The sequence below is a fragment of the Megalobrama amblycephala genome, linkage group LG24 (assembly GCF_018812025.1).
Source record: "Megalobrama amblycephala isolate DHTTF-2021 linkage group LG24, ASM1881202v1, whole genome shotgun sequence".
In the NCBI taxonomy this organism is placed as follows: Eukaryota; Metazoa; Chordata; class Actinopteri; order Cypriniformes; family Xenocyprididae; genus Megalobrama; species Megalobrama amblycephala.
The window spans coordinates 23,553,414-23,580,723 of record NC_063067.1 but is presented as its reverse complement, the minus strand read 5'-3'; the positions used below and the strand labels follow the sequence as shown (position 1 = coordinate 23,580,723).

Genomic DNA, 27,310 nt, shown 5'->3' with positions numbered 1-27,310 from the left:
GTCATTGACAGGCAACTGCACTGCCCCGTGTCACTGTTTAGAATGGGAATTTTCTCATGATTTACAAATAGTTGAAAACATTAGAGATATTGTTAGTAATCAGCTGGACAAAATATATAACACTAGCCTAGTGGTTTTTGGATGTTTTACTGCGAATATCTTACAAATTGTACCTTTAATAAAGGCCTTCTGAAGCGAAGCGATGCGTTTGTGTAAAAAAAGAAAAGAAAAAAAAATCCATATTTAACAAGTTATGAAGTAAAATATCTAGCTTCCGCCAGACACCCTTACGTATTCAACGTGCGAAGAAAGTACTCAAAAAGTTTACGCTACGTCCTACGCCTTCCCTATTCAATTTACGGAAAAAGCTTAACTGACGCGATGCCAGTTTACATTTTATTCGTAACTTCAATACGCAAGGCGTTCTGGTGGAAGCTTGATGTTTTACTTCATAACTTGTTAAAGGATTAGTTCACTTTTAAATAAACTTCCTGATAATTTACTCACCCCCATGTCATCCAAGATGTCCATGTCTTTCTTTCTTCAGTCGAAAAGAAATTAAAGTTTTTGATGAAAACATTCCAGGATTATTCTCCTTATAGTAGACTTCAATGGGCACCAAACAGTTGAAGGTCATAATTAGTTTCACTGCAGCTTCAAATTGTTCAACACGATCCCAGATGAGAAATAAGGGTCTTATCTAGTGAAACCATCGCTCATTTTCTGAAAAAAATGGAAAATTATATAAGTTTTAACCAGAAATGCTCATCTTGAACTAGCTCTCTTCTTCTTCACCTCTATTAGAATTCCAGCAGTGTAGACGCTGCTAAGTGTATTACTGCCCTCCACAGGCCAAAGTTTGGACTAATTTTTATATGCAATATGCTAGTTCAATAGTATATAACAATTAGTTCAAACTTTGGCCTGTGGAGGGCAGTAATACACTTAGCAGCGTCTACACTGCTGGAATTCTAATAGAGGAGAAGAAGAAGAGAGCTAGTTCAAGATGAGCATTTCTGGTTAAAACTTATATAATTTTCAATTTTTTTCAGAAAATGAACGATGGTTTCACTAGATAAGACCCTTATTTCTCATCTGGGATCGTGTTGAACAATTTGAAGCTGCGGTGAAACTAATTATGACCTTCAACTGTTTGGTGCCCATTGAAGTCTACTATAAGGAGAATAATCCTGGAATGTTTTCATCAAAAACCTTAATTTCTTCTCGACTGAAGAAAGAAAGACATGGACATCTTGGATGACATGGGGGTGAGTAAATTGTTAGGAAAAGTTTATTTAAAAGTGAACTAATCCTTTAAATATGGCTATTTTTTTTTTTTTACACAAACGTATTGCTTCACTTCAGAAGGCCTTTATTAACCCCGTGTGGGGTACGAGTTTATGATGGATGGAGGCACTTTCTTCAGCTCATACTCATTGATCCCTATCACTGCAATTATAAAGCTCGGATGCGTCAGGATATTTAATAATATTTCTCAGATTGTGTTCATCAGAAAGAAAAAAGTCATATACACCTAGGATGTCTTGAGGGTGAGTGAAGCTTGGGCTAATTTTCATTTGAAAATGAACTAATCCTTTAACTAACATGAACTAACAATGATAAATACTTTTGTTACAGTATTTATTAATTTTTATTAAATGCTGAAAATGTAATATTTTTTATTAAATTTTGAAATTATCTATGATTTAATGCTTTAGATGTATTTTCATTGTTAGTTCATGTTAGTTAATGTATGTGTTATGTACAAATGGAAACTTATTGTAAACTGGTCTTTTTTTCCTGGATTAACTTGCACTGATGAATTTTTGCACAGTAAACCGGAAACATTTATTAATTGTGTGTATTGTTTATTTTTTTGCATTTTTTTTTGTTGAATAGTTTTGTTTATTATTTTTGTATGAACAGTTCTTTTTTAAATTATGTTTTTTTATTCTTTCAGGTGGATCTGGTGAATATTGGAGGGACTGATATTGTAGATGGGAATCATAAGCTTACTCTAGGACTCATCTGGAGTATCATACTGCACTGGCAGGTCAGAAAACACACGGACAAAGTTGGCAAAAACTGACATGTGAAGGAATTTGATGTGTATTCACTATTCAGAAACGGTTTATATGGGCCACATGTTGTTTATCTATAAATCAAGTAAGATGTCCTCACTAATATAGTCAAACAAACCCCTCTCTCTCTCTCTCTCTCTCTCTCTCTCTCTCTCTCTGTGTGTGTGTGTGTGTGTGTGCAGGTTAAGGACGTCATGAAGGATGTGATGTCCAGTCTTCAGCAGACCAACAGTGAGAAGATTTTGCTGAGCTGGGTGAGAAACTGCACCCGTAACTATAACAACGTCAACGTGCTCAACTTCACCACCAGCTGGGCGGACGGCCTGGCCTTTAACGCCATCTTACACCACTTCAGGTAACACACACACACACACACACACACACACACACACACACACACACACACACACACACACACACTCGTAGTAGTTTAGACTGCTGTCAGCGCGGTCTCTAGGGAAAGGCTATGGAGCGTATAGATTGGGTCAGAGGTCAAGAGAGTTTGTGTTCATAAGTTATTCAGCCTGTTTGGGTTGATCATGTCAGACATGAGCATGAAACACACACACACACACACATTAGTGTGTCTGAGCCTTTTATTTTGAATTCTGTTTAAAGCACAAATGTATCATCACATCTCAGAATTTATTATCAGAAAAATGCTTCTGCTTCTCAGAGGATTTTATACATGTTTGCACATTCGGATGCTTGTAATCACTAAATTCTTTATTAATTTATGTAAGTAATGTGAAATGTTTGTGGATGAAGGGATTGAGAACAAGTTGGGAGGCCCAGATGTAATCCACAGACCTTTTCCACATTTCCTGCTGTGGTTTTGTTGGAAAATCTGTGTAATAGGTTTAAACAATAAAAGTGTGTTAAACACAGCTTAGTACTACACTCTTATTGGCAGCTGAATGCGTTATCATATTAGCAAATATTATAACCAAACACACAAGGGAAGTAGGATGTTTAACTACGAATTAAGTTTGCAAACAGTCTGTTGATTCATGTGGACCTGCTTGTACGTCTTCAAGCTCTTCTTAACCTGTGAGCTTCATCCAGACTTACAGTAGAATCTGGTTGTCAGTCCTGAATGCGGTTCTGTTCAGACGCAGCTCGGTTTCAAAAGAGCGTAAAAACTGCATTATTATCAAATATACTACCTAATATTTAGAAGTGAGTATTAAGTCGCTGACATTGAACACTGTTTCTCGTGTCACCAGAAATCGCCAGCTCTCGTTGACGGTGAATGTGTGAAAGGCTAATGTTAATTCCAGATATGAATTCTGTTCCAGGCCTCATGGGTTCAGCTGGGAGGAAGTGGTTCATCTAAGCCCAGTAGAAAGGCTGGACCACGCTTTCACATTCGCCAAAGATCAGCTCAACATTGAGAGACTACTGGATCCAGAAGGTAAAGAAGCATCATGAACTCCAGAACAGAAGCAGAAGGACATCCAACTATAAACATTTTGTTATTCGCCAAATGTTTAACAGATTAAATTCAGCCATTTAAATAGATATCCATGTAATCAGAAATTTTGCATGAGGGCAAAGGATATTCCCACACAGATTTCACAAAGTTGGTCACGTGGATTTGCTGCATTCCTTGATTTGAAAGTGAGTGGTGCTTCATACGTCGCTGCACTTATTTACATTGCACAATAGGCACGATTTGGGGAAAAAAATTTAATTTTTCTGTTTTTTCCCCTAATTTTTTCTATTTTTCTAATAAAAGTAATGATTATGTTTTATGAGATTTAAAAAAAAAAAATTTGGTCAATATGGTATAAAAAAGTAAAATGTTATAATAATAATAATAACATCAGACAGATGTATCAGATTCAGCCCCAGATGCCGAATACTTGCCAGCATTTGACTGAGAAAGACAGGGAAGAAGCAAGACATCAAGTGATAATGATAAAAGAGCAGAGTTTATTGACTAATCTTAGTTGAATGTTTCAATGCTCTGACTTCGTCTGACCAGTACAATTCCAACAAGTGTTGTTATACCTCGGGAAAAACTATGGAAAATTACTGCTTCTTAATATTGTCCAGTGACATTAAAAACCTTGAAATGGAGACATTCTCTGATCTCCTACTCGTGAAGGCAAACATTCCTTCAAACCACACAATCATAAGATTAAACAACAATAGCAAGCATCGCAAGAGCAAGGAAATAAGTAATATAAAACAAACAAAGTGACATAAATTAATAATAATAAAAAAATTATTAAATGATAAATTATGTAAATCAAATAATAATAATTTGAAATCAAATTATTATAAATTACAAATCAAATGACGACTACATAAATGACTAATGATTAAGAAATTAAAGGTGCCGAAGAACATGTTTTTAATATAAGTCTAAGGTGTCCCCTAAATGTGTCTGTGAAGTTTCAGCTCAAAATACCCCATAGTTTTTTTTTTTATTAATTTTTTTTAACTGCCTATTTTGGGGCATCATTATAAATGCACCGATTCAGGGTGTGCGGCCCCTTTAATTCTCGTGCTCCACGCCCCAAGAGCTCGCGTTTGCCTTAAACAGCATAAAAAAAGTTCACACAGCTAATATAACCCTCAAAATGGATCTTTACAAAGTGTTCGTCATGCAACATGTCTAATCGCGCAAGTATGGTATTTATCTGGATGTTTACATTTGATGCCGAATGAGTTTGAGGCTATGCTCTGTGGCTAAAGCTAACATTACACACTGTTGGAGAGATTTATAAAGAATGAAGTTGTGTTTATGAATTATACAGACTGCAAGTGTTTAAAAATGAAAATAACGACGGCTTTTGTCTCCGTGAATACAGTAAGAAACGATGGTAACTTTAACCATATTTAACAGTACTTTAGCAACATGCTAACGAAACATTTAGAAAGACAATTTACAAATATCACTAAAAATATCATGTTATCATGGATCATGTCAGTTATTATTGCTTCATCTGCCATTTTTCGCTATTGTTCTTGCTTGCTTACCTAGTCTGTTGATTCAGCTGTGCACAGATCCAGATGTTAATACTGGCTGCTCTTGTTGTAATGCTTTGAACGTGGGCTGGCATAGGCTATGCAAATATTGGGGGCATACACCCCGACTGTTACGTAACAGTCGGTGTTATGTTGAGATTCACTTGTTCTTTGGAGGTCTTTTAAACAAATGAGATTTATATAAGAAGGAGGAAACAATGGAGTTTGAGACTCACTGTATGTCATTTCCATGTACTGAACTCTTGTTATTCAACTATGCCAAGATAAATTAAATTTTTGAATCTAGGGCACCTTTAATATAAAAACAAAGAAAATAAAACAACAGCAATGTAAGTTATTGAAAACCCTTAGATCCTTCATTAATAAAAAAATAAAAATGACTAAAAATATTTCTATTGTAATATTTCACTGTGAAATAAGAGTATTTAAGAAAAATATAATAATATTTTTGAAATTAATTTTATTATATTCATTTTTTATTTAATTAATATGTTCATTTTAATATTTTATATCTGTAATACAATACTAAAATTTATGGCTGTCTTAATTTTGCCACGTTCAAAAGTTAAACCATCAAACATTTATTTTGTTGGGAAATCTTTCCTTTTGTTTGAGAAGTGCTACTTATTCAAGTTTGAGAAGATGGTTTGATGCATATTGAGTTCCCAAATGCACGTGATAGCGGCGTATCATGAGCTGCTCACATGTAAGAAACAAACAGTGCATATATTTATTTGATTAAATCACAACATTTGCAGGTAGATAATCACACTAAGCCATATCTAACGGACAATCAACCTTTTTCACCTTCAAAATTTTGCCAAAATTTACCTTTAGTCTACAGAATCTTTAAAGTGCTTGACCATCATCTTCAGCTGACTTGATGTCGGCCTTATTTGGAGATCTTGTCATAGTTTGCTATTTAAGTTTGCCTGAAGCGGGAATCTGAGTCGAACCAATGAAACAATGCCAGTCAACAAACCGCGGCCCAGGACATTCCAGAGCCCAGATCCTGAGACTAATCATCTGGACTTGATTGGATTACATGGCTTTTCCTGAACACAAGTTCACATGAGCCTTAACTAATCAGAGGGGCCTCGTAGAGCAACTCCATAAACACACCTACCCTTATTCATACTCATACTTACTGTCTCTCTCTGTGTTTCTCAGATGTGGCGGTGCAGTTGCCAGATAAGAAGTCCATCATCATGTATGTGACCTCACTCTTCGCTGTGTTTCCCAATGACATCACATTGGATGACATCAGAGAGGTGGAGACACTGCCCAGACGCTATAAGGTGGAGCACGATGAGGGACATGCTGTAAGTGCGCTGGTTACCCAAACGCATGTATGCTTACTCAGGGTTGAATGTCAAATAACCATTACCCTGACAGCACACGTACATCGCCGATATGTCTATTTGATGTTTGCATTTACATCTGCAAGATGTATTTTTATATAGTGTTTGCTCATCTGCAATATGTCTTCTAGACATTTCCTGTCAGATGACAAATAGACATTTAGAAAATGTGTATGATTTAGAGTGTATGTAAAACGGCTTTTTCTAAGATGTTTATCAGATGTTTCCCAGATGAAACGCACTTTAAGAGACATCTTGATGACGTACCTGTGCTATCTGGGTTGAGACTGGTTTTGTATCATGTGCCCAAATGGTCGTAATTGAGAAAAGGTTCTGGTTCAGTTCTTGAGCATTTTGGTACTTCTGAAGAAGTTTTTAAGCATCTCTTGTGGTTTGCAGTCATTTTTAAGGGTTTCAATCAGAGTCGATTGGTGAAAAGGTTTGTTCGCGTCAAGGAGGATAACTATATTAGCGTCCACATCAACAGATGATAACATTGTTTATTATAAGCCCAGGATCATCATCTGCTGCTTTTAATTCTCGAGCTCTTTAAAATCAGGTGGATTCTGATTCGCTGTCAAAGTTTTTATCGTTCATCAGCTGGAAAAATGCTTCTAAAAGTGATTCCAGTGATATTGTTTCTCTGTGCTTTGCATTTCTCACTAATATAAAGCACACAGGAAACTTCACAATAGATTTCAATAGAGTGTGTTAGCATGTTGCTAAGCTAACACTGTGATGCTCAAATAAGCATAAAAATACACGGTGAACACAAATATTTGCTGAAATACTGCATTTGTAATTAGACTGAACTATTTTTAAACTATAATATGCGGTTTTTAATCAATTATGTTCATAATTGACATTTCTCTCATTTTGTCTGCCATCTTGAATTCATTTTTCATTTAGCTTGTTTCACTGCATTCTGATATCACCTTCTCCTTGAAGGATACATGCCAATGCTGCTTTAAAATTTGGCCAAAAGACAATTTTGTATCTTTGCTTCAGTAATGAGGCTACTACGTCTTAAAATGCTGCCTACACAGTCATCTCACTAGGTTTTGGAACAGAGTGATAATGTTATTAATGCTCATTTAACATATTTGCAACAAAGAATAAGTGTCTGTCAACTGAAAGCTGATGTGAACAGACTTTGTTAATTATATTGAGGCTCTTTTATTTTGATGTGTTGCATTCCAATTCTTGTTGACCTCAGTGTAAGTCCTCTTATTACTGAAACTGTAAGTGGCTGAACAACCACAAAGACCTTCATGCATTTGTCTAATGACTCTGTGTTTATAAACTGAGGCTAATATTAAAGGTGCCCTAGAACCAGTTTTTACAAGATGTAATATAAGTCTAAGGTGTCCCCTGAATGTGTCTGTGAAGTTTCAGCTCAAAATACCCCATAGATTTTTTTTAATTAATTTTTTTTAACTGCCTATTTTGGGGCATCATTAAATATGCACTGATTCAGGCTGCGGCCCCTTTAAAGGGATAGTTCACCCAAAATGAAAATTTGATGTTTATCGCTTACATGCATCCAAGATTAGGTGACATTTTTTCTTCAGCGATACAAATGATGTTTTTAACTGCAACCGTGCTTGCTTAAATAATGGCTTAGGGAACGTCTCTATAAGATGATAAACCTTGCTTAGCAAATCCAAATGAAACCCTGCCGCTCGTGACACACATTAATGTCCTATCGGTTTGTGCAGAAACGAACAATTTTAATATTTTTTACTCTAATACACCACTATGTCCAACTCCGTTCTGACTCCTTTAGTGATGTCTATCGCGCTCTGTCAACGGCAGTGATGTCTGACACTCATGAAGTATATGCGCGAGACATCACTGCCGTTGCAGAGCGCGATCAGACATCACTAAAGGAGTCATAACGGAGTGGACAAGTGGTGTATAGAGGTAAAAAATGATATAAATACTTTTCGGTTTCTCTCACAAACCGATCGTTTCGTGTCTTAGGACATATGTGTCGTCACGAGCCGCAAGGTTTCATTTGGATTTGTCTAAGCAAGGTTTATTCACTCTTATAGATGAAGTTCCCATCAACCGCCATTATTTGAATGACAGAGGGCAGCGGTTGCAGTTAAAATCATCATTTGTGATCGACTGAAGAAAAAATGTCACCTACATCTTGGATGCACTGGGGGTAAGCAGATAAACATAAAATTTTCATTTTTGGGTGAACTATCCTTTTAAATCGCGCACATTTTTCGCTATTGTTCTTGCTTGCTTACCTAGTCTGATGATTCAGCTGTGCACAGATCCAGACGTTAATACTGGCTTGTCTAATGCCTTGAACATGGGCTGGCATATGCAAATATTGGGGGCGTACATATTAATGATCCCAACTGTTACATAACAGTCGGTGTTATGTTGAGATTCGCCTGTTTTTCGGAGGTCTTTTAAACAAATGAGATTTACATAAGAAGGAGGAAGCAATGGAGTTTGAAACTCAATGTATGTCTTTATCATGTACTGAACTCTTGTTATTCAACTATGCCAAGGTAAATTCAATTTTTGAATCTAGGGCACCTTTAAGGGGCCCAATGGCAAATGGAAGTATGAGTTTTAAAAGAAGGGTTCAGCTGTTCACATAATAATGAAGTGTTATACACAGCAGAGTTGGAGATATATTTAACACAGCCACTTGGTTATTCAGATCAGTGTTAACACTAAGGAAATCTACTTAACTTAATACAGTTGTAGGTGCATCTTTTCATCAAATACAAGTGCTTGCACAATGAGATTTCTTGCTCAGAAAATGTGCATGATGCAAATAAATGCAATGTGTGATGAGGAACTGCCTGTGGAAAATGGGCATCACACTCTAGTGCCAAAAAATAACTCCACTTCTACCAGTTTCCTTTTCTCGCTCTCTCTTTTTCTCTCTCTCTCGTGCACACTCTTTCTTCCCCTCCGCCTTCTGCTTTCACTGGGTAGAGTGAGTCACACAGTTGTCCTGCACATATGCTATGCTATACTGTACTGTAACACGCGGTCAGAGAAGGGTGGATATAGTGCTCAGTCAGATACTTCTGCACGGTTTTCTTTACTTGCATAGCTGTATACAAGTACAAGTCCATGTTTATAGGACATGGTAATATCATGCTTATATGGGCATTTACCATGGCAATGCCATGTTTTAGGAAATATCACACTTTTGTGGACATTTATCATGGTAATTTCATGTTTTAGGAAATGTACCATGGTAATATCATGCCTCTATAGACATGTATCATGGTAATGCCATGTTTTAGGAAATGTATCATGGTAATATCATGCTTTTGTGGACATTTATCATGGTAATGTCATGTTTTAGGAAATGTACCATGGTAATATCATGCTTATATGGACATTTATCATGGTAATATCATGTTTTTTTGACATGTACCATGATAATATCATACTTTTATAGAAATTTACCATGGTAATACCATGTTTTAGGAAATGTACCATAGTAATATCATGCTTTAATGGACATTCATGGTAATATCACACTTTTGTGGACATTTATCATGGTAATTTCATGTTTTAGGAAATGTACCATGGTAATATCATGCCTCTGTAGACATGTATCATGGTAATTCCATGTTTTAGGAAATGTATCATGGTAATATCACACTTTTGTGGACATTTATCATGGTAATGTCATGTTTTAGGAAATGTACCATGGTAATATCATGCTTATATGGACATTTATCATGGTAATGTCATGTTTTTTGACATGTACCATGATAATATCATACTTTTATAGAAATTTACCATGGTAATACCATGCTTTAGGAAATGTACCATAGTAATATCATGCTTTATGGACATTTATCATGGTGATGCCATGTTTTCAGGGCATGTACCATGGTAATACCATAGTTTTATGGACATTTATCATGGTAATGCCATGTTTTAGGAAATGTATCATGGTAGTATCACACTTTTGTGGACATTTATCATGGTAATTTCATGTTTTAGGAAATGTACCATGGTAATATCATGCCTCTATAGACATGTATCATGGTAATGTCATGTTTTAGGAAATGTACCATGGTAATATCATGCTTATATGGACATTTATCATGGTAATGTCATGTTTTTTGACATGTACCATGATAATATCATACTTTTATAGAAATTTACCATGGTAATACCATGTTTTAGGAAATGTACCATAGTAATATCATGCTTTATGGACATTTATCATGGTGATGCCATGTTTTCAGGGCATGTACCATGGTAATACCATAGTTTTATGGACATTTATCATGGCATTGCCATGTTTTTTTTTTTGTTTTTTTTTTGACATGAAGGCCATAATTATACCACACCACATCAGTATATTTACCTTGGAGTACTATGCAAATACCACAGTACACGCGTATGATAATCTCCAATGCTACAGTCTTGGTATCAGAAAGTAATAGCATTGTGCTGAAATTAATTTAACATAGTATTTACATGGCACTCAAGGTATTTTCAAAGCTATTGTCCAAAAAACATGGTAGCACTATGTGTACTTTTTCATGCTTTTGTGTGATATTACATTAACATGGTCAAAACTTGGTCACATGTACCTGGATTTGTATACATCATGATCTTTTGACCTTTTGACTCCTTCACTGGATGGTCCTCATGATGTTGTGCACTGAGATGCTCAAATAACATGCTTTGGTCACACAATTCATATACTTCCTTTTGTGTTATTTTAAAATTTGATGACAATGTGAAAAACGGTAATAAAGAATGAGTCAGTGTGTGCAAAATTTTGACCTGTAGTGTGCATCAAAGTACCATGGTATTACCCTCTGATACCATTACTGTACCATGGTACAGTCACAGAGAGTACATTAGTTTTGGGTAGTTGCACGATTAATCAAAATAAAATCGTGTTGTCGCCTTTCACAGAAGCACAGGTGAACCTGAAGCTTTATTTTAATCATAATTTAAATTGCAATCATATTTTGTCAGGAAAAAATGCTATTAGATTTTTCCCTCAAATAGTCCTCAAATATTTTTTACATTGTAGCAATTTTGATTCTCATGTATTTTCTGATCTTAAAATGTGAAATATAAAAGTGCTCTTCAGATATGACCATTGCAATGTCAAGAATTTCCCATCAGCGCACCTGTGCATGAAAGTGTGTTGATGTGTGTCTGACAGGCTGCAGTAATGAAGCTTTAATGATTTTAATAACCACAATTAGCTGTTTATCTGGCCACTCAAACTCATGTGTTTGCTTCAGAATGACACTCTGTGGAGAAAGTTCTGCAGGATCTCTGAAGTCAACTGATAAATGAATCATGATGGATTTTCACTCTGAGGCTCTTTAATGTTACAATATACCAAGACCATATTCATAGCCTTATTGCCACTCGCATATTTTGACACAAGTCTGTTTGTAATGGTAATTCATCGGATTCACACCCACAGTTAAATGCGACTGTCACTCCCCAGAACTTTGCATACGTGCTTGACAATAATCATTCATCCGGAATAATCAAAATCCGAACAATCGTTAAATTCCATACGGTCCCGGATGGGGCGTGATTTACTTCTGATCATGTCTCTGAATCTGTGCAGATGTAGGCATCTGCTGGGATGCTCTGGGGCGTTTGGGTGGTTCTGCCTTTGCCAGACCACAAATGTTTCAATGGCTGCTCATTCCAGCTTTGCTTCACCACCCTTCGTGCGCACACTGCCTTACAGTCGATCAGAAAGAACACAGTCTTATCCAGCATGTGGGATGAAGTTGGGAATTCCAGCGGAATATTTTCATCAGATGACCTTTTCCTCCAGATGAGGGCTTGTTCTCTGTGCATTTATTCAAGGAACAAAGCCTTGTTTGAGGACTCAATTGCTACTATTACAAACAGCCCTAAATGATGTTCAAGTTACTGTTTTTTTTATTTTTTTTTTTTTACCAGCAGAAAAGTACCGAAAATAAACCATGTTTTTGACATCTATCATGATAATGCCATGCTTTTTCTCTACTTACACCATGGTAACACCATATTTTTTGTCTTCTACTATGCCAATGTCATGCGTTTTGGATATGATACCATGTTTTTTGACGTCTGCCATGACAATGCCTTTTACTAATACCATGTTTTTGCTGCTTTTTGTACTCTGGCAGTACCAAGTTTTTGACTTCTATCATCTTGTTTTATTTGCACCATGGCAATTGCACAATGTTTTTTGTACTCTGGCAATACCATGTTTTTTTGATGTGGTATCATGGCAATACTATGTTCTATAATGACAGCTCTGTGCTTTTTTTTCACTTGCACAATGCAAGTATATACCTTGTTTTTGACTTGTACTATGGCAATACCGTGTTTTTTTTTTGGTTATGGTACCATTGGTAATACCATGTTTTGTTCATGTCATACTCCCTAGGGCAGTGTTGTTTTTCTAAAAACAGAACAGAGTTATCAGTTTAAGCTTATTATTTTGTATCTCTCTTATATTTTCCATTGTTCTTGGGTGTGGTGCCATTTGGTGGTTCCCCAATGTCAGACTTTAGATCAGACGGGTTCATTACCTGATTCAGTCTCTTTTATTATAGAGTACAATGGCGTTCACACCATGAAGAAAAACCTGCTTCTATTACCTTAAGACTCACACAAATCCCGCTCGATTAGTGTTTCACTCTTATCAATGAGCTGGGACATTTCTGGCTTGGGTGTGCTGAGGAATGTAGGTCGCCGCTTTTAGAAAAGCTGTCAGTTTTTAGGGCGTGGGACATAAACATCTGAGAATGTGGGTGATATCACATGACCTGGCCTGTTATGCTGTTTAGTCAGCTGAGAACACGTGCCAATAGCAGTATTGTCTGCCTCTGAAGGAGAGTTAGTGCAATACTGCTTGTTTTGATTTTGCGGTTCAGACTCTTGAACCTCAGTAATGACTTTTCCCATAAGTCATTCTCTTGTGCGTGTTTCATGGTAGCATTGTAGACCATCTCACAACAGATGCTGGAGTGACTCTCAGTAAACACATCCAGGACAAAATTCACATCTCAGAAAAACCCCACGTGCCCAAAAAAAGCATTAAATTGATCAAAAGTGACAGTAAAGTAATGTTACAAAAGATGTACATTTTAAATAAATGCTGTTCTTTTGAACTTTTCATCGAAGAATCCTGAAAAAAAAAAAAAAAAAAAAAAATGTAATCACAGTTATCAACTGTTGTCAACATTCATAAATGTTTCTTGAGCATCAAATCATCATATTAGAATGATTTCTGAAGGATCATGTGACACTGAAGACTGGAGTAATGATGCTGAAAATTCAGCTTTGATCACAGGAATAAATTACAGTTTAAAACATATTAGAAAACAGCTATTTTAAATTGTAATAATAGTTCACAATATTACTGTTTTTACTGTATTTTTGATCAAATAAATGCAGCTTTGGTGAAAATAAAAGACTTCTTTCAAAACAAAAAAAGTCTTACTGACCTCAGACTTTTGAATGCAGGGTTCCCACTCGCCTTGAAAGTCTTTGAAAGTGCTTGGATTTCAGACACATGAATTCAAGGCCTGGAAAGTACTTGAAAACAAATATTAGTCCTTGAAAGAGCTTGAATTAAATTTGAAATTTTGTGAAAATTATAACACGCCCCTCTTACTTAGTCCTAGTATATTTGTTTTGGAATATTGTTTTGGAACCAAACAGATAAATATATCAGGAAAAATAATTACAATGGTAGTCAATGGGGGGCAAGATCTGTTTGGTTACTGACATTCTTCCAAATATCTTTATCTGTGTTCAGCAGAACAATGAAATTCAAACAGGTTTGGAACAACTTGAGGGTGAATAAATGATGACAGAATTTTCATTTTTGGGTGAACTATCCCTTTAAAAAGTCAGAATTGTGATATATAATTTTTTTTTTTTTTTCTCAGAAGTGCTCATTTATATCTCTCAATTCTGACTTTCTTTTCTCAGAATTGCAAGCTTATATCTATAATATATTGTATATATTCTGACTTTAAGCCACAATTACGATCCATATAATCCTTTTTTTTGCACTCAATTGCAAAATGTATTTTTATAATATTCTTTCTATATTATAATGTTTTTACTCAAGTAATGATTCATAAAAAATGAAAACCAAAATTAGTATGGATTAATTGTTAACATTAGGGATAAGAAAGCTGCAAACGGTTTTAATATATTTCCAAAATTAATATACAAATGATTCTGGACCTCTTACGGGTTAAAATGGATGCAAATGCAATAGGATGATTAAAATGTTAAGTACTGTAAGAGGTCTTTCATGACGTTCCATATGTGATGTGAATTTGATAGGTGCTTGATATAAAATAAATGGTGCTTGAAAAAGTCCTTGAAAGTCCTTGAATCTGGTGTTCATGAAAGAGTGGGAACCCTGTGAATGGTAGTTTACTACCATGATGTACAAGTACTTTACAATATTATGTCGCTATTATTTTTTAATTTTTTTGCATTATGGTAATAATAATTGAGAAAATGTGCATAATTGTCTTGATGTCTTTCATTGTTTTTTGGGTGAAATATAAATATATTCATATATATTTTCAACGCTTTCACAGTCTTTTGTAAATATAACATTACTTTTTTTTTTTTTTTTTTAATTTAGAGGAGTGTCTACAGAACCTGTAGTTGAAATGACGTCCATCTTTTTTACATTTGAAGTTTTGCAGAAAAGTTCCTTATTGATGCTTTGCGTGCATGAGGGCGAGTTTTAGCACATTCAAGGACATTACCCTGTTTCCACCTGGTATTAAAGGTGCCCTAGATTCAAAAATTGAATTTACCTCGGCATAGTTAAATAACAAGAGTTCAGTACATGGAAATGACATACAGTGAGTCTCAAACCCCATTGTTTCCTCCTTCTTATATAAATCTCATTTGTTTAAACGACCTCCGAAGATCAGGCGAATCTCAACATAACACCGACTGTTACGTAACAGTCGGGGTGTACGCCCCAATATTTGCATAATGCCAGCCCATGTTCCCAACATTATGAAAGGGATTACACAAGGGTAGCCAGTTAACGTCTGGAGCTGCACACAGCCGAATCATCAGACTAGGTAAGCAAGAACAACAGCGAAAAATGGCAGATGGAGCAATAATAGCTGACATAATCCATGATAGCATGATATTTTTACTGATATTTGTAAATTGTCTTTCTAAATGTTTCGTTAGCATGTTGCTAATGTACTGTTAAATGAGGTTAAAGTTACCATCGTTTCTTACTGTATTCACGGAGACGAGAGCCGTCACTATTTTCATTTTTTAAACACTTGCAGTCTGTATAATGCATAAACACAACTTCATTCTTTGTAAATCTCTCCAACAGTGTAGCATTAGCCGTTAGCCATGGAGGACAGCCTCAAATTCACTCAGAATAAAACTTTAACGTCCAAATAAATACTTTACTCACATAATTCGAAGCATGCATACAAGTACTTTACAATATTATGACGAACATCTTGTAAATATCCATTTGAGGGTTATATTAGCTGTGTGAACTTTGTAAATGCGCTGTAATATAGTTGACAGCTCGTGTGGCAGGGAGCACGCGATTTAAGGGGGCGGCGCCGAGTGTAAATCAGTGCATTGTTATTGATGCCCCAAAATAGGCAGTTAAAAAAATGTATTTAAAAAAAAAATCTATGAGGTATTTTGAGCTGAAACTTCAGACACATTCAGGAGACACCTTAGACTTATATTACATCTTTTGAAAAAGCATTCTTGGGCACCTTTAAGATGCTTTTTGGTCTATCGGATCACAAGTGGACGACACTAAATACAGGTGTAAACGAGATCTAAAACATTTTGAGCTTTCGACCACTTCCAGAGGTAGTTAAAAACACATTAGACCAGATTTAGACTTTCGTAGTGTAAATGCTCATGTGGTCGAATGTGTTCAAACAGACGCTAAAGTCTACTCTCCGTCTACTAAACATTATAGGAAACATGCTAGTCAGACGGGGTTTAAACTTTGTCGGCTGAAGACCCAAGCTAAGTTTGAATATGAAAAATGTACCAAGCACAATGTTCTCTCACCATTCCTGATTTCTAACACACACTCACAGCGTTCGGACGGTCTTGAAGCTGTCAGAGCAGAAATGAAAGCTGATGCTCTCCGTGTGTTTTTCCATTGTCTGCATTTCATATGTAAATTGATGAGCTTATTTTGTCCATTAGATTGAAAGATCTGAAAAAGCCCAAACATTTACCCATCCATAGACCCTCCCCTCCAAGAAATCAGGACAGAAGTGGTTGAAAGTGGACAAAAGAGAAGGATTAAAACACCAGGTGTAAACGGGAATGTGTCTCCCTCATCTACTTGTGATTCGATCGACCAAAACGCATCTTAATAGGTGGAAAACAGGGCCTATGATGTATAAAGCATCAGGCTGATGTCACTGGTCCTTTAAAGTCTCCTTCACTACAGCTTTCAGAATTCATTAATGCCTTTGCACGTTCAGATATGGGATCTGACATTATTTACACATATCATCGGTTCTCGTGTGTCTCTTAAAGGCAGGGTAGGCAAAAAAATGTATAAAAAACTTTTTTTCAAAATTTGTTTAAACTTTATTTATATATCAATACATAATTAAAATGTAAGTACTCTGAAAAAGAAAGTATAAAAATCGAGTGTCTGTAGACCTCTCACGACTGTTTTAAAGACAGCTCATTATTTCCATTCACTCCACCCCCTCCCTTCTGGGCTCCTTCCAAAGCCACGCCCCCAAAACGCATGAACGTGTGACTCCGACCACTGAGCTGGAAGACGCATTATTTACCTGAGACGAGCGGAGAGGAAGGAGCACGGCATGTAGTGACATCATGTCAGAATCACATGTAATAAAAATAACTTTATAATTATGAAGATAAACAAACAAGATGTATTTTAGTACTCACTATCAAGCTAGCATATTGATATTGGTAAAGTTTAAAATATATATTTTTTGATTCGCTAACGAGCTATCTATAAGGCAAAGCTAAAAACAGGTTGCATGATACACGTTTTTCCATTACCATCATTTACACTGTGATGAAGATGAATTTCGTGTAAGATTCATAACATATACGTTGTTCTACAGATCAACAGAGTAACATACACTCAAATATCAACTCACAACTGCATTGCAGACACAAAATAATAACACACACATACAACAAAGTGTGTACGACACACACAGATACAAGATAAAGACATCAGTAAACATAGGTAGAGAATATAAAAACAAAACAAAGGCGAAAAAAAAACGTGCAGGTAAACTTACAGGTGAACATGGTAAAAGAGTTAGACAGAGGGTAAAATTATGCACAATTCAACACTATAGCTATCATTATTTATCGTCTCTACTACGGCTCGCTAAGTAATGTTATGTTAGCTATATTACGCAGCTACGTGTGCTAATGACACATGCTTCATGAAAAAATAAACAAAAAAATATGTATGATCAAAATACAAAAAGAAAGATTTACCTGTCCAGCAGAAATAAAGCCATCAAGGAGTCACTTTTCAGCCCCTTGAGTTCCCTCAGTTCTCGCCATCGCTGGAAAGCCACGCCGATATTTAACTCGCGTTTTATTTCTTTGTTTATCCAAAGACTTTTTGTTCATTGCCTTTTCTTGTACTGTTACTGTCTTCCTTTTTTTGCCTGGTTTGCCTTCACTAACTGCATAGGCCGATACTGTGAATTTAGCTTGCTGTTTCTCTGCCATTGTTTTGGTATTCCTAGGATCCATGCCTCTTGGATTCCCCAAATCAAACGTGCGCGCGCAAGTGGGCAGGTCATGTGTGGCAAAAGGGTGGTTGCCATGGTTGCGAGAGAGTGACAGCCGCCTAAGCCAATCCTATGTTTCGTCCCGGATGGAAATAATGAGCTGTGTTTAATACAGATTAAACGGTCTAGAGTCACTCGATTTTTATACTCTTTTTATCAGAGTTCTTACATTTTAATTATGCATGTATATATATAGAAAGTTTAAACAAATTTGGAACAAAATTTCTTACCTACCCTGCCTTTAACCTCCTGTCACAGTGTTTGAACTTTTTACACATGAATGCAAAAACATTCAGTAAGTCACGCAAAGGCAGATGTGAAAAATCAATCCTCCATTTTTATATTCTTAATTACTTGTTATTTAACATTCTGATGACAACAACATTAAGTGAATGTCTGTTCCTGTGCAGGGATTGGCTGGAGAGCCAGAGGAGATGAGCAGCACACGGGCAGAGACGCCCAGCACACTGTCGGAGGTGGAGATGGAGGTGAATCTCGACACGTATCAGATGACTCTGGAAGAGGTGCTCACCTGGCTGCTGTCGGCCGAAGACATGCTGCACATGCAAGACGACGTGTCCGACGATGTAGAGGAGGTCAAAGAGCAGTTCCACACGCATGAGGTATATGAGCTGCACACAGGAAGCATCTGCTCACATCAGAGCTTAGGCAGATATAAAGACTTCCCGTAAATAATGATTTAAATTATTAGTTTCCCAGGATTATTATTGAATTATTCCAAAATTGACATTATCACATGGTTATTTAATGATATATATATAAAAAAAAAAAGAATATTGATATACATACTTTATCAATCTTTATCTTCAGCAGTGTTGATACACTGATACCAGCTTCACTTTTTCACGCTCTTCTCTCCGACAGTCAGTTAACGCACATCTCAGTGTGTTTTTAATTAAGTAATTATATAGTAATGCTTTATTTCTACATTTGCAGAATTTCCAACATTTTTGTGGACAGATGATTACAACATTTCAGACTTGTAATGAAGCAATTGTCCACCTGTTTCACAGAAACTTAAGTCTTCCCTACAGTTTCACACAAAAATAAATAAAAGTTTAATTATTGCAAGTAAATTATTAGTTATAATTAATTATTATTATGAAGTATTCTTTTTTTTTTACACGGCAGTTGTATTACAATAGTAATATATTTCGGTCTTTGAAATAAAAATAAAAATAAGAATAATATTAATAAGTTTATTATTATTATTTTTATATAATCCCAGCCAATAGAATTTCGGTTACACATTACAACAAGGTAAAGGTAAGGTTATTCATTAGTTAACATTAGTTAACTACTTTAGTTAACATGAACTAAGGATGATCAATAATTCTACAGCATTTATTAATCTTAGTTAATGTTGATATCAACATTTACTAATACATTATTAAAATCAAGAGTTATATTTGTTAACATTAATGTGTTAATGCATTTTAACTTTGGTTACAATTACATAATGCGTTATAATGTACATTATGAATACCTTGCATTATACAGTCAAACCAAAAATTATTCAGACATGTTTGATATATTTTTATTATTTGATGCAGGACACTATAGTTCATTTATGTGAGGATAGCCAAATAAAGTAAACTGACATATTATACCCAAAAATTCTTCATACAGTGGACTACCAGTAAAATTGATAAAAATTTGGAACCAAAAATCATTCAGACACTTTGACCTGACCAGTGTTATCTGACATAATTAAGATTTTTTTTTTCTGACGCAGTTTAATTCTGAGATCTTGTCATATTTTATTACAACTATAATGAATAAACTGCAATAATGAATGAAATGTTTAAGGTGAATTTTGGTTTGACTGTATATAAAGGCTTAAAGTGAAGTTCCCGAAAATTCATTGATTATGGTCAAAAATAAATTAACCTGATGTTCAAATTTTATTCTTTTAATGTTATAAGAGTTTTTCCCTGTGTTAGAAAAAAATGGAATGGAATATATAGATATTTTTCAAGGTATTACGTTGAGGTTAGAAATTCCAGTATCGTGACAACACTTCTGTGATGATATACAATACCGTGATGAAGATTTTGGTTGTCCCACGCACTCCTGTGACTCCTCAGCAGACGTCTTTAGATGCTCTCAGAGAACATGATCCCAACATGCCAGGAATGTGAGGAATTCTGTGAGGCAGGGAGACCTTTGACAGACAGCAGAGCCAGTGCACATAAACTTACTCCTGAATGATAGAGAGAGAGTGTGAGCTTCACATTCCTCTCTGAAAGTGAACGCCAGTATAAGGCATTGACGCAAAAACAAAAGCAAGGCAAATACGGGAAAGCTGTGCAGAGTTTGTCCCAGCACTATGGTCCCACTTTAACCATCAAACACTTGACTTAATGTACAGAAGGTTTGTTGCCTTTTTTTTGCTGTATTGAGAAAGTGTTGTTTTTACACTTTCAACCAATCATGTCACGATTGCCAAGTTGCTTGTCATTTGATTTGGCTCTGTTTGTTCTGATGTTGTAATGGCTGTTATTGTCATGATTTCAACTAGGACCCGGGATGACTGCCAGGGGCCCATTTTTGTTAACATTCTAAGAAATGATTAAATTGTTAATAAAATTAATTCTTTTTTAATTAGACCATTAAAACATTTTTTAAAATTGAAATGGAAAAAAATTGTGAAAAAATTAAACAGACATTTATAAAACATTAAAGGTGCCCAAGAATGCTTTTTCACAAGATGTAATATAAGTCTAAGGCAGTGGTCTCAAACTGCCGGCCCGCAGGCCATTTACGGCCCGCCCTCCCACTCTACCCGGCCCGCAACTGATCTCAAAATAAAACATAATCCGGCCCGCTAAATTATTATTATGATTATTCTCTAGTTGCTACCTGTCTGATATGCAAAGAAAAAGTCGCCGTTCTATGGGGGCATTCACATATCGCGTCACATAAGCGGCCGCGCCGCATTCTCCTTCTTTCCAAAGCGCTTTCGCTCCAGTGGCGTCTGTCGTTGCTATGCAACCATGAGCCGCGCTCTCAACCGCGTCGCTTCTATTATGAGCGCGCTTGCCTAAATTAGCCTACAGTAAAAGCACTTGACTTTAAGTCACGAGCGTCGATTTAAACCACCGAAACGCGTCCGATGCAACCATTAAACGTTACCGATGCTCATACAGCATCTTGGGCAAATGCGCTGCCAGGTGTCTGTCAAGAAACAGAAGAGTGTACAAATGTATTCAGGGATTGTATTTGTTCAGTACAGTGCTGGTCAGTGCAAAATTTTAATGTTATTTAAGCTAACATAAAGTAAGGGAAAATACTTCCACTAAATATTAAAAGCTAATAATGTATGTAACAATGAGAGATTTTTATTTTTTTGGCAAAATAAAATTGATATATATATATATATATATATATATATATATATATATATATATATATATATATATATATATATATATATATATATATAAATAATTAATATAATATAATATAATATATAGCGCTCCAGTTTTTTTTTTTTTTTTTTTTTTTATTTCTGACCCCTCCATGTCACAAGTGTTGATGGTTTTGTTCCTAAATTACTATTTTTTTTTATTCCATGCACCTTGTTGGATGTGAGAAGTTGCACCAGACTATTGCAATTAATAGTATATTAGTAGTATTATATTAGTAATAGTATTATATAATTATATTACACTCTGTAACAATGAGAGAGACACTGCTGTTTACATTTTGTATGGTAAATAAAATATTTATAGTATAGGTATAAAGATATTTTAGTAGGCAAATTTGATGTAAATGAGAAATAATGCAAAGGAAAGTAAATTTTCTGAAATGTTGCGCTTTCTTGCACTTGAATGTTAATATGGCCCTCCTATGAGGTGTCAATCACAGAAATGGCCCCCCCGCCAATTTGAGTTTGAGACCCCTGGTCTAAGGTGTCTCCTGAATGTGTCTGTGAAGTTTCAGCTCAAAATACCCCATAGATTTTTTTTTTAATTAATTTTTTTAACTGCCTATTTTGGGGCATCATTAACTATACACTGATTTTGGCAGCGCGCCGCCCCTTTAATTTGCGTGCTCCCTGCCACACAAGCTCTCGACTATATTACAGCACATTTACAAAGTTCACACAGCTAATATAACCCTCAAATGGATCTTTACAAGATGTTCGTCATGCATGCTGTATGCATGCTTCGAATTATGTGAGTAAAGTATTTATTTTGATGTTTAAGTTTGATTCTGTTGAGGCTATATGCTCTGTGGCTAACGGCTAAAGCCGAGTTCAGACTGCACGATTTTAGCCCCGATTTTGGCTCGCCATCAGGTTTTGAGAAATCGCAGACAGGTTTTGAGAAATCGCAGACAAATGCCCGAAATCACAAGCAAATCGGAGCTCGTTCACGCGAGTGACAATCACGCAGTGTGAATGAGCAAAGACGCGATCTGAGAGAATCGCCGACGAGTCGCCGACGCCCGTGAGATATTTGGCATGCTAAATATCTGGACCTGTCGGCGATTCAAAATCCTGCAGTGTGAAAAGTGTTCTGACTGAAAACTACATCAGCAATGACCGACAGCCAATGAGAGAGCAAGATACAGAGCAGCGGGGAGTTCGGGGAGGAGTTATAGACCAAAATATCAGCAAGCATGGCTTTGTTTCAGATAAACATTACAATTCTATCAAACAAAAACAAAGCACAAACCTTTGCTTGACCATCCGCAACAGCAGCACATTGAAAAGTTATGCATTTACCTCCAAATCTCATTGCAGAACACACAATCCACAGTCTCCCCAACCATTTCCTCCTCATATTCTTCTTTTCTTTTTCTTGTTTTCTCTGCAAATCAGCGCACCGGCAATTGCAAGCTTCATATTGCAAGCTTCTTGCCGGCTACCGTTTTTAATAATAATAATAACTCCGGTCTTGCGTGATATCGCGTTGTTTCCTTGTCACATCTCGCGTGTGTTTGGCTGTGAAACATAGTTTGCATGCCAGACAGAGTTGTCGGCGATTCTTCCTATTGTAAAGTCATACAGTGTGAAACCTTCTGTCGCCGATCCATCGTGCAGTTTGAACACAGCAGCGACTGAATGCTGGCCAAGATAGTCATGCAGTGTGAAAAGAACAGTGACCCGACTACTTTGAAAATCGTGCAGTCTGAACTCGGCTTAATGCTACACTGTTGGAGAGATTTATAAAGAATGAAGTTGTGTTTATGAATTATACAGACTGCACATGTTTAAAAATGAAAATAGCGATGGCTCTTGTCTCCGTGAATACAGTAAGAAACGATGGCAACTTTAACCATATTTAACAGTACATTAGCAACATGCTAACGAAACATTTAGAAAGACAATAAATATCACTAAAAATATCATGCTATCATGGATCATGTCAGTTATTATTGCTCCATCTGCCATTTTTCGCTGTTGTTCTTGCTGGCTTACCTTGTCTGTGCACAGATCCAGACATTAATACTGCCTTTCCTTGTCTAATGCGTTGAACATGGGCTGGCATATATGCAAATATTGGGGGCATACATATTAATGATCCCGACTGTTTACGTAACAGTCGGTGTTATGTTGAGAACCGCGTGTTTTCCGGAAGTCTTTTAAACAAATGAGATTTACATAAGAAGGAGGAAGCAATGGGGTTTGAAACTCAATGTATGTCTTTTCCATGTACTGAACTCTTGTTATTTAACTATGCTGAGGTAAATTCAAAATTTTGATTCTAGGGCACCTTTAAATAAAACAAGTTTAAAGGTATAAATGAACATTAATATATTATGAACTAACATGAATTATCAATGAACAATAGTCTATCTATAAATAAATGTCAACATAGATTAATAAATGCTGTAAAAATTGTTCATTATTTGTTTATACATTAAGCTTTAACTAATGTTAAACTCAATAAGAAGTGCCTAAAACATGCTTAACAATGGCAAAGTCATTATAAATCTCTCCCTTTTTACTATAACAAACTTTCAAAAGGTGATGATCACCACAGCTGCTCATTAAATGAATCAAATATATGTTTATTTTTTAAGAAAACCTCCCTTCCTGTACCATCACTGGCAATAAATATGGCAAAAGGCCAGAAATATATATATATAAAAAAAAAGTGGTACTGTATTTTGTTCATGGAAAAAAAAAGCAGCATCTTAAAATGTGCCTTATTGGAACTTTTGTTTAGAAGGGCTTTGGCCAGTCTGAATGACCTGAACTCAACACATGTGCTGTTTAAGTCGTCTGTGAAGAAGGTTTGCATTCGGCCTGGTGACCGATGTGTCTTCTTGCCCTCAGGCCTTTATGATGGAGTTGACGTCCCACCAGAGCAGTGTGGGAAATGTGCTACAGGCGGGAAACCAGCTGATCGCTCAAGGCAATCTGAGTGAGGAAGAGGAAGATGAGATCCGAGAACAAATGTCACTGCTCAACTCCCGCTGGGAAAACCTGCGGGTCGCCAGCATGGACCGCCAGTCCAGGTACGGACGCACGCATTCCTGTTGAGCTCTTCTGTTTGAGGAGAGTGCTTGAATGTGACCTCTCTCTCCTCCATCTTCAGACTTCATGAGGTTCTGATGGACCTTCAGCAACAGCAGCTCCAGCAGCTCTCTGACTTGGCTGACACTGACGGAGGGGCGGATCCGTAAGATGGAGACAGAGCCAATAGCAGGAGACATGGAGGGATATCGGGCCCAGATAGAGCAGCACAAAGTAAGGGACACATTTGATTTCTCTAATCAATGTAAGACTGGGTATCGGCAACTATGTCACGTTGTGTCATGATACGGTGCGTTGCGATTAGTGGTAGATACATATCAGGCGATATTTTACTTTTTTTTTTTTTTATTATTACCGGTATCGTTTTTTTTTCGTTTACCTCATGTGTCTTTTATTTTGACAGCATGCAGGACTTTTATTTTGAAACGGTGCTCACCAGCATCTGAGCTCTTACTGTGTGTTCACTCCGCCGCCGGCTCGAGCGTCAAAATTTCGCCCTGGCTGCCCTGCCAACAACGCTGTACTGTGCGTTCAAATCGCCGCTGGCGGGAATGTCAAAGTAAATTATAAGTTATGGCAACCAATCGGAATCCTCTCAAGCGAGGACCTCTACATTTCAATTGGTTGCCACTGAACCGCGTCATAACTCATTACCATATCCGGCTCTCGCCGGAGCTCGCCGCCGGCTCACATTGAAAAAGAATGACTTCCTGTCACTTTGACGCTCTCGCCGGCGGCGGTGTGAACGCACTGTTATTCTCCATCTTCATTAGTTTCTGTTTAACAGTTATGTGTAATAGATTATTATTAGACAGAGCTGTTAAACAGAAAGTAAACGGTATATGAAAAACTATTATAGCATTTGCCTTTCTGTTATTAGTAATATAAAGGTAAATGCTATAATACTTTCTTATTTATGGTCAGCATTCAGCAAATAGAATTTTCAAATGATTTATTTCTAATTTAGTAAATATTATTTAAAATAAAAATGTAAAAATAATGTGATATCATAATGTGACCCTGGACCACAAGTCATAAGTCGCACAGGTATAATGTAGCAATAGCCAACAATATATTGTATGGGTCAAAATTATCGATTTTTCTCTTATGCCAAAAATCATTAGAATATTAAGTAAAGATCATGTTCCATAAAGATATTTTGTAAATTTCCTACCATAAAAATATCAAAAAATTATTTTTGTGAGTTGCTATGCATTGCTAAGGACTTCATTTGGACAAATTTAAAGGTGATATTCTCAATATTTAGATTTTTTTGCACCTCAGATTTTCAAATAGTTGTATCTCAGCCAAATATTGTCCTATACTAACAAACCATGCATCAGCGGAAGGCTTATTTATTCATGTATTCATGTATAAATCTCAATTTCAAAAAATTTACCCTTATGACTGGGTAAATTATTTTTATATCGGCCATCAGTCACCATGCTCTCTAAGATATCGACATTGGCATTAGTCATCAAAAAATCTATATTGGTCAACCACTTGTTGCAATGCATTACAAAAAGATAACTTGATCACAACTGACCTTACAACTGTGATTACTTAACAACTTCCACTTTTCAATCTTTGTCCATCAAACAATGACTATGCTTGTCTATTGTTTGCTGACGTACCTGATGACTTTGATATTACATAATGCTTCACATTTATCAACACAGAAAGCACATATGAGCTAATTAAACAATAATATCTGTGTTAATTGCAAAGACAATGAATGAAGTACTCACTATTTGTATATAGCCTATTAAAGGTGCTAAATAGGTTTTGTTTTATACATTTTTGCAATATTACTTGAAACTGTCTTTACTAACTGATAAAAGACTATTTATTAGGTGCACTGAAAGTAATAATATTAATATACATCATCTGTGCATGAGGTAGGGCCTTAAAAACATCAACCAATCGTTTACGCGATCATCGCGTAAACGATTGGCCCTCTGGCTTGTCAATCACTGCCGTGATGTTCCTTGTGAGAGACGTGCACGGATTGGCCCTCTGGCTTGTCAATCACTGCCATGACGTTCCTTGTGAGAGATGAGCGCGGCTGCGCGCTCCAGTAACTTTCCACACTCCACTGGCGCCGCATGCAATGTTTTTGTCAGGAGACAGGAGTAACAACTGCAGATTATGAGTTACATGCGGTGAGTCCGACATAATGAATCCACTAACACAACACAGCGAATGCCGGTGGTAAACACTCGTGTTCCAATACTCGTGCACGAGTTTTGGGAGGCGTTCCTTTGAAACGAGCTGTGAAGGAGGGGGGCTGTTCTTATGCATGCGCTCATTTCAAAAACTCACTAACAGTCTTTGGATTCTCAGTCGACGAAAAAATCCTCTCTATCACCTTTAATATATTAACACTGTAGAGACTACAACATATTAACTATGAATTAACTTTTAAACTAATAGTTTGATTTATAAGTGTTTTATTACTGTACACTTATTATAAAGTGTTACCAAATATGGATTGTAAAAAAAAAAAGATTATTGAAAACATTAAAAGACAATTATGAGTCACAGTGGATA

At 36.2% G+C, this 27,310-nt stretch overlaps 1 protein-coding gene across 1 annotated transcript in view; it reads left to right on the top strand.

Annotated features, from left to right (window-relative positions):
- Nucleotides 1-27,310, top strand: part of utrn (utrophin) — a 278,999-nt gene that overhangs the window by 15,188 nt on the left and 236,501 nt on the right. Inside the window, 8 exon segments of the mRNA XM_048177425.1 lie at nt 1,961-2,053; nt 2,264-2,436; nt 3,380-3,495; nt 6,249-6,400; nt 18,660-18,872; nt 24,560-24,741; nt 24,822-24,876; nt 24,878-24,973. Of these exon segments, the coding sequence (XP_048033382.1) occupies nt 1,961-2,053; nt 2,264-2,436; nt 3,380-3,495; nt 6,249-6,400; nt 18,660-18,872; nt 24,560-24,741; nt 24,822-24,876; nt 24,878-24,973 (1,080 nt within the window).